This window comes from Bombina bombina, chromosome 1 (genome assembly GCF_027579735.1).
Source record: "Bombina bombina isolate aBomBom1 chromosome 1, aBomBom1.pri, whole genome shotgun sequence".
Classification (NCBI taxonomy): Eukaryota; Metazoa; Chordata; class Amphibia; order Anura; family Bombinatoridae; genus Bombina; species Bombina bombina.
Window position 1 is genome coordinate 182,384,736 of NC_069499.1, and position 12,702 is coordinate 182,397,437.

General features: G+C 38.1%; 1 protein-coding gene across 1 annotated transcript in view; it reads right to left on the reverse strand.

The window, feature by feature from the left end:
- Nucleotides 1-900: 900 nt before the first annotated feature.
- Nucleotides 901-12,702, reverse strand: part of PPP2R3C (protein phosphatase 2 regulatory subunit B''gamma) — a 43,706-nt gene continuing 31,904 nt past the window's right edge. Inside the window, exons 11-14 of the mRNA XM_053697764.1 lie at nt 5,798-5,934; nt 3,928-4,065; nt 2,306-2,365; nt 901-1,343 (exon numbers count right to left, since the gene is read on the reverse strand). Coding sequence (XP_053553739.1) covers nt 1,155-1,343; nt 2,306-2,365; nt 3,928-4,065; nt 5,798-5,934 — 524 coding nt within the window. The 3' untranslated portion in view covers nt 901-1,154. The remainder of the gene's footprint in view (nt 1,344-2,305; nt 2,366-3,927; nt 4,066-5,797; nt 5,935-12,702) is intronic.

Sequence of the window (12,702 nt, forward strand, 5' to 3'; positions counted from 1 at the left end):
TGACTGGGGAGTATGGGAAATGGGAGGGATACTTAAACTTTTAATGGGTTGTCTTTGCCTCCTCCTGGTGTCGAATTCTCAACAGTAATGAATGGAATCATGGACTCTTCATGCCAGAACATAAAATAATGTATCAGGTAAGCATACATTTTGTTTTGTTTTTAAAATGTTTACACTTGGCTGATATGTAGCTATAACGAGACAACAGAAATGTCTTGTAATTACAAAGTGTTCAGTTTTTGTCCCCTAAATTTTATGGTCTTTCTGCCTATTTATGTAATTCCTTCTGTTTACTACATGACTTTGTTTCTGTAAATCTTTTATGTCTGTCTCTTTTCTGTCCATTTCTTTCTTTATTGTGTGTTACATTGTTTAAAGGGATAGGAAAGCCAAAATTAAACTTGCATGATTCAGATAGAGCATGTCATTTTAAGACACACTTAAATTCACTTCTATTTTCAAAATGTGCTTTGTTTTCTTGGTATCCTTTGTTAAAAAAGAATAAGCACATATCCTACATTAGTGGGAGCTAGCTGTAGTTGGTGCCTGCATCCAATTGTCTCTTGTGATTGGCTAACTGGATTTGTTCATATAGCTGCCAGTAGTGCAATGCTGTTCTTCAGCTAAGGATAACAAGAGCATGAAGAATATGATAATAGAAGTAAATTGCAATGTTGTTTAAAATTATATTTTCAATCCACATCATGAAAGAAAATGTTAAGGTTCCCTGTCCCTTTAACAAAGAGGAATGTTTGACTGAATTTTAGTATGTGTAGTAATTTTATCACTGGACATATAAAACACAATTAGTTTTAAACTAATGGGATAAGCCTCTAGATCAGGGGGTACTCCAGCTGGAACCACATTTCCCATGATGCTAAGAAACACCCTGGCCCTAGATTTTCTTCATCATAGTAAAAAACAGCCAGTGCCTCTTTTATTAGTATAGTCAAAACAAAACTCTGCTCTCATTACAATTTTGTATATTAACACATATATACATTTATTAACGTATTTATCCTATAATAGATACATTTAAGATAAAACTTTGAAATTGACCTTTTTCTTCATTAAGAATCCAGTAATTCACAGGGATAATTAGTCTCTATAATGGCACAGTACAGGAACTACAATATATAACTGTAGATCCATGATTATGTGTCATCAATGTCAGCAGGGTTTTCACCATCATTTGCCACTAGTACTTCTCGGTTTTCATAGGTCCAGAATCCATTAAGATCAATAAGAATGCTACACACAGTGTCACCCTGACTGCTCTGGATTAGATCCTGGAGGGTAATTCGTAGAGGATCTTTAGGTTTAACCATGTCAAAAATTTCATCCTGGAATAGAGAATTAAAATTTCACAATACAATATCATACAAGCACAAAGGGAATGCACTGCATTTATTTAATGCCAATAACATTAATACGATAATTAGTCTTATTTAACTTTTTATGAGGAGCTTTAGGCAGGTCATTACATTTTTAGTTTTATTTCAATCCATTAAATACATCGCCTAGTGGATCTATATGTTTAAAATAGTGGGAAAATTACACAATAAATAGTAGGGCATAACCATAGGGAGTGTGTATTTATTTACATATTTAACCACTCCTACCTTGTAGTTTTTTTTTTTATTCTGCACGGATGGTCGGTACAACCAATCAGATGCTGTAATGCCAGTGACAAAGATAGCACACACACCCACGTCTCTATTTCAGCCAGTCTTATTACCAAATACGTACACTCATACACCCTCAAACAATATTAGGTATTTAGAGCTCAGAAAGAGTTTATGCTTAAACCAGAGTCAAATAATTCTATGTTGCACTCATGTGGATCGTTCTGAATATACAGGGAATTCACTTCTGAAGAAGGCACAATCCTTAGGACTGCATGGGGATATCAAAAAAGGAATTATTTTCAGAAGCCCTGGCATCCATCTGCCTGCCTGTATATCTAACTTGAGTACAATATGAGTTTTATGCATATGTTTTCTTCACTTTACATACAACATAATGTGAAGATACATCTTATATCTTCATTAAATACTATAGTTCAGAGCTTGTTTTTATTCATACCCACACACATGTAGAAAGAGAGCGGAGTTTTGTATATGGAGTCTTATGTTATATGCAGTTACTATTTATATTACCATTAAGGAGTTCTATTCTTAACATTTTATATTGAACTTATTTATGGATGAACTTTATGATCACTTTTTAATAAAGGAATGGAATGTTGTTAGCAATATATGGTGTATTGTATGGCTTAGTATAAACTAAACACTAATGCAGTCACCTTGACATCCTGAAAGGTCACTGGATCTTGTCCATGAATTTTCATTTGTTCCTGGATTGCCTGGAATAGACAAAGGATTAAATCAGACAGCTAGGAAGTAAGATAAAACTGTAGATATGTTTGAAATGTAGTTACATTGTAAATATGGCACTGATAATATGCTCTATAATTAGCTTTAATTATCTTTAAAAAAACACAGCAATTGCCCCTTTAAACACATTACAATTAATGCAACATTTACTTCCCTATTAAAGTATAAAATTGAAAGACTTTGTATATGAGCTAACAAGTCTTATACTTATTGTAATACATTTTCAAAGTAGTAATAAATATAATACAGACAAGGTGAAAATGTAACAAAATAATGAAGATAGATAGAACAGTTTTTGCTCCTAAAGTATTTAAAAGGTGCGTAAGTTTTACTTGACAGTGTTTAAATCATCCTCTTTACTACTTATTATAAATTAAATGATCACTTAAAGGATTATGAAACAGTTTTTCCTTTCATGATTCAGATATAAAGTTGCAGAAAATTGCATGCTCTAATTTACTCCTATTATCAAATTCTCTTCCTTCTCTTGGTATCTTTATTTGAAAAAGCAGAAATGTAAGCTTTGGAGCCAGCCCGTTTTTGGTTCAGCAGCTGGGTAGCGCTTGCTGGCTAAAAAAAGTTGCTTAAAATTGCATGTTCTATCTGAATTATGAAAGAAAATAAATTGGGTTTAATGTCCCTTTAATACGGTAGAATGGAATAACTAACAAATACACAATACAAAGATAGGACTTACTTTGAATTGAAAATATATTTGACTTTAAATCTACTTGCAGCACATTATCGAGGTATCCATGTGTACCACCTAGTTTTACATTGCATCATAGGTTGTGATCCCAATATCTCCCCATCACCCGCCTTACTAGAGCATTTATCTTGCAGGACACCTCAGGGTATCATAATGTTCTGGTCGTGAACCACTTTCATAGATGCACTATTGGATTTTGAGGCTATTACATGGATTTAGAGCCATGAGTGGAATAATCTGCATTAAAGGGACAGTTTACTCCAGAATTTGTATTGTTTAAACAGATAGATAATCCTTTTATTACCATTCCCCAGTTTTGCATAACTTACACTGTTATATTAATATACTTCTTACCTCCGATTACCCTGTATCTAAAGCTTCTGCAGACTACATCCTTATTTCAGTTTTTTTCACAGACTTGCATTTTAGTCAATCAGTGCTGACTCCCACAGGAGTGAGCACAAATTTATATATATATGGCACACATGAAGTAGCACTGTCTGTGAAAAAATCAAAATGCACTGAGATAAGAGGTGGCCTTCAAGGTCTTAGAAATTAGAATATGAGCCTACCTAGATTTAGCTTTCAACAAAGAATACCAAATGAACAAAGCACATTTGAGGATAAAAGTACATTTTAAAGTTGTTTAAAATTGCATGCCCTGTCTGAATCCTAAAAGTTTAGTTTTAATCAATCAGACTGTCCCTTTAAATGAGCTGCCTTTAAATACATATTAGATATACAGTCTCACATCTGTGCTCCTGAAAGATCAGAGGCAGTTTGTAAACTTTCATTGATCACACAAATAATATGTACACATACTCTGAAAAAGTAGTTCAGTGAAAAGACATTCAGGCAGCCTTTATTTTCAATGTCCAGAAGTTTAAAAATATACTGTAGTGCTGCTGGCTCCTTCCTATTTTCCAATGCCAAAACAAAGTCCAAGTATGTCTTATAATCCTAAAACACAACACATAGATGAAATAAATAACATTTTATGAGGCACTGACATAATACAATATAAGATTGCCTAATCATTTTCTAGTATTTTTTTTTAAATTAAATATACCTAAACTATACCTGATCATTTCCTTACTAAACCACTTATTTGCTCTCTTTTTACGACTGTGTGACTCAGTATATACGTATATTGACATAAATATTGAAAAATACTTTAGTACTCTCAAACAAAGAATACAAAATACAATGTTAATTAAGGTTTATATAGAAGAAACGAGATTGGATTTGAATGCGAAAATAGGTGTCCGCTTGTACCGTTCGGCTCTTTTTCAGAGTCGGATTTATTCTTGTGAAAGATCACCACACTGTGCAAATCCAGATCTTAGTGTGGTGATCTCTCACAAGAATAAATTTGGCTCCGAAAAGAGCCAAATGGCATGAGCAGATGCCTACTTCCTACTTCCTCATTCCTTCATATCCTCATGAAGGATCCAAATGCATCTGTTCTAGAAGAAACCCTTCTAAAAGGAATTCGTAAAAGTAAATGTTTCAATGAAATGTAATAACAGATGAAAAAAAAATACAAAGTGTTACGTCTTGATTTGACAAAACTTATTACAGGGTGTAATATAAACTCGGTCCTATCATATGATCTAGCCTTAAAGAGGTCTGAAATCATAATTAAAGGGACAGTCCACTCCAAAATTGTTATTGTTTAAAAAGATAGATAATCCCTTAATTAACCAATCCCCAGTTTTGCATAACCAACACGGTTATATTAATTTACTTTTAACCTCTGTGATAACCTTGTATCTAAGCCTCTTTTGACAGCCCCCTGATCACATAGCTATTTATTTATTTATTATCTATTGACTAACATTTTAGCCAATTAGTGCTGTGCCCTGCACAACTCCACAGGCATGAGCACAATGTTATCTATACGGCCCACATGAACTAGCAGTATCCTGTTGTGAAAAGCTGATAAAAAAGCATGTCATAAGAGGCTGTCTGTAGTGGCTTAGAAAACAAGCAGAAATTTAGTGGTTAAAATGTTATAAAGTATATTAATATAACAATGTTGGTTGGTCAAAGCTGAGTAATGGTTTGTAAAAGGCGTTGCCTATCTTTTTAAACAATAAAAATGTAGTTGTTGACTGTCCCTTTAAATAAGAGAGAATTTAGGAGTCAGCAGTGTATTACCTTTCAGTTAAAACAAGACTAGAATCACACATTTACCTCCTCTGGCAGTATGCGTATATGCGCATGGCGTTTGATACCTTAGCAATACATGTTACGTCTGCTTGATCTTTTCTAACAGTGTATGTGGAAAAGATTTGTGATTTATAATATTTAGTCTTCTTGAGGTAATTATCAATTCATTTTTGAAAGAAAAAAAATATATCAATCAGAAAAAAACCCTTTTTTTTTAGAATATAGATCAGGTGATACTAAATCAATATCCTTAAAACAGTCTATTTATATTTTTTTCTGACATCAAAATGAACAATTTGGATAATCTCATAATTGATTCTAATTTGGCGTATGTAATGTAGCCCAGCCAGTCACATGCTGCATTAGTAAATGGAGCTCTACGTACAGTTCATGTGCTCACATGTGTAATGTAGCAATCACTCCTGAGGCTCATTCACAAACATAAAAAAAAGACTAGGAATGGGGAGTTATGCCGATGTTTAATTACTAGTAAAGCTCACACATCTGATACAAGACTTACCATCTCGCCATCATACGTCAGGCATTCCTGGAAGACTCGGTCTAAAAAGACGCTGGTCAAGGTACCTGTCCCATAGCGAGAAAGCTCTTCTTTACTTAGCATCCCATTATGATCTTTATCCAGATTCAAGTACTGTCCTTAATATCCGGTGGTAGAGGAAAGAAAGAAAGTGATAAGTAAGACATCCTCAATATGGCAGAATAGCAAGCGCACAGATTATCTTTATAAATTATTTTTCTTCTACTAGATACGACAAGTCCACGGATTCATCCTTACTTGTGGGATATTATCCTCCTGCTAACAGGAAGTGGCAAAGAGCACCACAGCAGAGCTGTCTATATAGCTCCTCCCTTGACTCCACCCCCCATTCTCTTTGCCTACACTAAGTAATAGGAAGAGGTAAAGTGAAAGAGGTGATAAAATGTTAGTTTTTATTTTCTTCAAGCAAGACTTTTTTATTTTAAATGGTACCGGTGAGTGCTATTTTTTCCCAGGCAGCAGATGGATGAAGATTTCTGCCTGGAGACTGATGATCTTAGCAGTTGTCACTAAGATCCAGAGTAGTTCCCACAGAATGGCTGAGGAGTACTTGAGAAGCTTCAGTGTGAGGAACGTTTTTCATGCTAAAAGCATTGAGGTATGTTCAGTAATTTTTTTCTGGAGAGACTGTTATTTCAGAACTGGCTGACATTATTCCCATAAGGGAAGGGGTAAGCAGTAATCCTACATATGGTTAGAAGGGTATTACTGGGACCTGTATGTTATGGGCTAATAAATGGTTGACACTGATAACATGATGTTTTTTTGGAGGCAATTTAACGTTTTTTGTGTACAAACGTTTTTGACTTGACTGGAGGGCACTGGAGGGTTCACATGGCTATGATAGTTGGGTATAAGGAAACCCACATGGGTAGGTTCTAAACCGCTTTACATCGGTTTTTACTAGGCAGTGAGACATCGATGTAGAAGGGCGGGGCCTAATTTCACGCCTCAGATGCGCAATTGAATTTCCCATGCAAGCAGCAAGCTCCATCTCCGGTGGGCCTAAACTGACAGATTTGGCCTAAACGAAGTGCTAGAGTGATTTAACAGACCCCTGAGGGCAGGTAGGCGCCCCAGCAGAGCTGTGGCGAGGTGCAGGGGATAGATTGTTTAATTTCATAACGTTTTTTTGGGTAACGTTTTTTTCATTAAGGGTTAAGAACATCTTACTTGTGGTGCAATCTTAGCTGGCTAGAAGGATTTCGGACATTGTCACTAAGGAATGGGATAGACCAGGCATTCCGTTCTCTCCCCCTCCTACTTTTAAGAAAATGTTTCCCATATCTGACACCATTCGGGATTCCTGGCAGACGGTCCCTAAGGTGGAGGTAGCCATTTCTACCCTGGCTAAGCGTACAACTATCCCTATTGAGGACAGTTGTGCTTTCAAAGACCCTATGGATAAAAAAATTAGAAGGTTTTCTAAAGAAATTGTTTGTTCATCAGGGTTTTCTTCTACAACCTATAGCGTGCATTGTTCCAATAACTACTGCAGCAGCTTTTTGGTTTGAGGCTCTAGAGGAGTCTCTTAAGGTTGAGACCCCATTAGATGATATTTTGGATAGAATTAAGGCTCTCAAGCTAGCTAATTCTTTTATTACAGATGCCGCTTTTCAAATGGCTAAGTTAGCGGCAAAGAATGCAGGCTTTGCCATTTTAGCGCGTAGAGCGTTATGGCTTAAGTCTTGGTCTGCTGATGTGTCATCAAAATCTAAGCTTTTAGCTATTCCTTTTAAAGGTAAGACCCTATTCGGGCCTGAACTAAAGGAGATCATTTCCGACATTACTGGAGGTAAAGGTCATGCCCTTCCTCAGGACAAGACGGTTAAAATGAGGGCAAAACAAAATAATTTTCGTTCCTTTCGAAACTTTAAAGGTGGTCCCTCTACTTTCTCCTCCGCCACAAAGCAGGAGGGGAATTTTGCACAATCCAAGTCAGTCTAGAGACCTAACCAGACCTGGAATAAAGGTAAACAGGCCAAGAATCCCACTAGTTGCTGCTAGTAAGACAGCATGAAGGGGCAGCCCCCGATCCGGGACCGGATCTAGTAGGGGGCAGACTTTCTCTCTTCGCTCAGGCTTGGGCAAGGGATGTTCAGGATCCTTGGGCATTAGAAATCGTGACCCAGGGGTATCGACTAGAATTCAAGGATTTTCTCCCAAGTGGGAGATTTCATCTTTCACGTTTTTCTGTAGACCAGACAAAAAGAGAGGCGTTCTTACGCTGTGTAAAAGACCTATATACCATGGGTGTAATCTGCCCAGTTCCAAAACCAGAACAGGGGCAGGGGTTTTACTCCAATCTGCTCGTGGTTCCCAAAAAAAGAGGGAACCTTCAGACCGATTTTAGATCTCAAATGCCTAAACAAATTTCTCGTAGTCCCATCGTTCAAGATGGAGACCATTCAAACTATTTTACCAATGATCCAGGAGGGTCAATATATGACTACCGTGGATTTAAAGGATGCGTATCTTCACATTCCTATCCACAGAGATCATCACCAGTTTCTCAGGTTCGCCTTCCTGGACAAACACTACCAGTTTATTCCGCTTCGGGTTGGCCACAGCTCCCAGAATCTTCACAAAGGTGCTAGGGTCCCTTCTGGCGGTTATAAGGCCGTGGGGCATAGCAGTGGCGCCCTATCTGGACGATATTTTGATTCAGGCGTCAATTTACCATCTAGCCAAATCTCACATGGACATTGTTCTGGCTATTCTAAGAACTCACGGGTGGAAGGTGAATATATAAAAAAAGAGTTCACTAGTTCCACTGACAAGAGTTCCATTTCTAGGAACTCTGATAGACTCGGTAGACATGAAAATATTTCTGACGGAGGTCAGAAAGTCAAAGATCTTAACTACTTGCCGGGCACTTCGGTCCACTCCTCGGCCATCAGTGGCGCAGTGTATGGAGGTCATTGGATTAATGGTAGCAGCAATGGACATAGTTCCGTTTGCTCGCTTACATCTCAGACCACTGCAGCTGTGCATGCTCAGACAGTGGAATGGGGATTATGTGGATTTGTCTCCTCAGATAAATCTGGATCTAGAGACCAGAGACTCTCTTCTTTGGTGGTTGTCACAGGATCATCTGTCCCAGGGAATGTGCTTCCGCAGGACAGCATGGGTCATAGTGACGACGGACGCCAGCCTCTTGGGCTGGGGTGCAGTCTGGAATTCCCTGAAGGCTCAGGGTGTTTGGACTCAGGAGGAGTCCCTACTACCAATCAATATTCTGGAACTGAGAGCAATATTCAACGCGCTTCAAGCGTGGCCTCAGTTGGCCTTGGCCAAATTCATAAGGTTCCAGTCGGACAATATCACGACTGTAGCATATATCAATCATCAAGGGGGAACAAAGAGTTCTCTAGCGATGATAGAGGTTTCCAAGATAATTCGATGGGCAGAGACGCACTCTTGCCATCTATCAGCAATTTTCATCCCAGGAGTGGAGAACTGGGAAGCGGATTTTCTAAGTCGTCAGACTTTTCATCCGGGGGAGTGGGAGCTCCATCCGGAGGTGTTTTCGACATTGATTCGTCAATGGGGCACACCGGAATTGGATCTGATGGCATCTCGTCAGAATGCCAAACTTCCTTGTTACGGATCCAGATCAAGGGATCCTCAAGCAGTACTGATAGATGCTCTAGCAGTACCTTGGTCGTTCAACCTGGCTTATGTGTTTCCTCCCTTTCCTCTCTTGCTTCGTCTGATTGCCAGAATCAAACAAGAGAGAGCTTCGGTAATATTGATAGCACCTGTGTGGCCACGCAAGACTTGGTATGCAGATCTGGTGGAAATGTAATCTCTGCCACCGTGGAAACTGCCACTGAGACAGGACCTTCTCATTCAAGGTCCCTTCCAACACCCAAATCTAAATTCTCTGCAGCTGACTGCCTGGAGATTGAATGCTTAATTTTATCTAAGCGGGGATTCTTTGAGTCGGTTATTGATACCTTGATTCAGGCTCGGAAGCCTGTCACTAGGAAAATTTACCATAAGATATGGCGTAAATATCTTTATTGGTGCGAAATCCAAGGGCTACTCATGGAGTAGGGTTAGGATTCCTAGGATTTTGTCCTTTCTCCAAGAAGGATTGGAGAAGGGATTATCAGCTAGTTCCTGAAAGGGACACATTTCTGCTTTGTCAATTTTACTACACAAGCGTCTGGCGGATGTCCCAGACGTTCAGTTTTTTTGTCAGGCTTTAGTCAGAATCAAGCCTGTGTTTAAACCTGTTGCTCCGCCATGGAGTTTGAATTTAGTTCTAAATGTTCTTCAAGGGGTTCTGTTTGAACCCATGCATTCCATAGATATTAAGCTTTTATCTTGGAAAGTTTTGTTTTTAGTTGCTATCTCTTCTGCTCGAAGAGTTTCTGAGCTTTCTGCATTACAATGCGACTCGCCTTATCTTATATTCCATTCTGATAAGGTGGTTTTGCGCACTAAACCTGGATTCCTTCCTAAGGTTGTTTCAAATAAGAATATTAATCAGGAAATTATTGTTCCTTCTCTATGTCCTAATCCTTCTTCTAAGAAGGAGCGTCTGTTACATAATCTGGACGTGGTTCGTGCCTTGAAGTTTTACTTACAAGCGACCAAGGATTTCCGTCAAACATCTTCTCTATTTGTTGTTTATTCTGGAAAGCGTAGGGGTCAAAAAGCTACGACTACCTCTCTTTCTTTTTGGCTGAAAAGCATCATTTGTTTGGCATACGAGACTGCTGGACAGCAGCCTCCTGATAAGATTACAGCTCATTCTACTAGAGCGGTGGATTCCACATGGGCTTTTAAAAACGATGCTTCTGTTGAACAGATTTGTAAGGCTGCGACTTGGTCCTCCCTTCATACCTTTTCCAGATTTTACAAATTTGATACTTTTGCTTCTTCTGAGGCTATTTTTGGGAGAAAAGTTCATCAAGCAGTGGTGCCTTCTGTTTAGGTATCTGTCTTGTCCCTCCCGTTCATCCGTGTCCTGTAGCTTTGGTATTGTATCCCACAAGTAAGGATGAATCCGTGGACTCGTCGTATCTAGTAGAAGAAAAGGAAATTTATGCTTACCTGATAAATTGATTTCTTCTATGATACGACGAGTCCACGGCCCTCCCTGTCATATTAGATTTTTGTTTTCAAAACTTCAGTCACCTCTGCACCTTTTTAGTTTCTCCTTTTTCTTCCTATACCTTCGGTCGAATGACTGGGGGGTGGAGTCAAGGGAGGAGCTATATAGACAGCTCTGCTGTGGTGCTCTTTGCCACTTCCTGTTAGCAGGAGGATAATATCCCACAAGTAAGGATGAATCCGTGGACTCGTCGTATCGTAGAAGAAATCAATTTATCAGGTAAGCATAAATTTCCTTTTTTGTGTTAGTGGGGGACTTATTGCCTAAAGTGAAAGTAAAATTAATAGTGTGTATCTTGTGAAAAATAATACATTTTACCTAAGCAAATAATATGTATTTAAAAATAAAATATCAATTTAAATAGATGACTAAGGTGTAGACTGTCACTTTATTTTGGTGGATGGATGGTTTCCATATTCAATGGCAGAAAACAGTTTATATCTAAATTTATTGTGGTTATAATTTTTGTTTGTCTTTTAAACTATTTCAATTCAATGTGCAATAATTCTGTGCAGTCATCAGCTGTGTACTTTCTACTAACACTCAGTAGAGAACTACAATTTGTAACTGTCAATCAGCATTAGCAGGAAGCACCTATCAGCCAATGAGCGTTAGTATACACATCACACAATACTGCTGTATTAGTTTTAATTTAAAACAGATATTACTTAAAGGGATTGTATACTGAAAATAGTTTTTTGAAAGAGCAGGTTTTGTTCTTTGAAAACACAACCCTTAAAAATGGGTTAAACTTGCAGGGAAATCAGATATGATTTTGTACACACACACGCTTTGTAATATTATCCTTGTTTGTAAACTAAAGCCTATTACTTAGAGAGAACTATTGAATTAACATTTCATTGCTTATCTTTTCTACCTCCATCTAAGAGTGTAATTTCTTTTGCTGGCCCAGTGGGGGACTGTGACAGAGGGGCACTAAAATGTTAATTTCTTTCATGTAATTGGCAAGAGTCCATGAGCTAGTGACGTATGGGATATACATTCCTACCAGGAGGGGCAAAGTTTCCCAAACCTCAAAATGCCTATAAATACACCCCCCACCACACCCACAATTCAGTTTTACAAACTTTGCCTCCTATGGAGGTGGTGAAGTAAGTTTGTGCTAGATTTCTACATTGATATGCGCTTCTCAGCATGCTGAAGCCCGGTTCCTCTCAGAGTGCAGTGAATGACAGAGGGATGTGAAGGGAGTATTACCTATTGAATGCAATGGTCATCCTAACGGGGATCTATTTCATAGGTTCTCTGTTATCAGTCGTAGAGATTCATCTCCTACCTCCCTTTTCAGATCGACACTATACTCTTATATACCATTACCTCTGCTGATTCTCGTGGTTTGGCTATCTACTTAATGTAGATGAGTGTCTTTTGGTAAGTATGTTTTACTTTATTAAGACACTCACAACTATGGTTTGGCACTTTATATGTAAAGTTCTAAATATTATGTTTTGCCATGATTCAGGTTTATCAGTATATTTCCTTTTTGCAGACTGTCAGTTTCAATTTGGGAAATGCATATATAAAAAAAAAAAAAAAAATTCTTACCTGAAATTTTCTATTTGACTTTCTTTCTAAATTGCGGGCTGTTAGGCTTGTGGGTGCGCAAAATGCTATAATTTATTGCGTCATTCTTGACGTGAGACTTTTTTGGCGCGAGAATTACGTTTGTTGACGTAAATTCGTCATTTCCGGCGTCTTAGCTGGCGCCGAGAATTTTCAC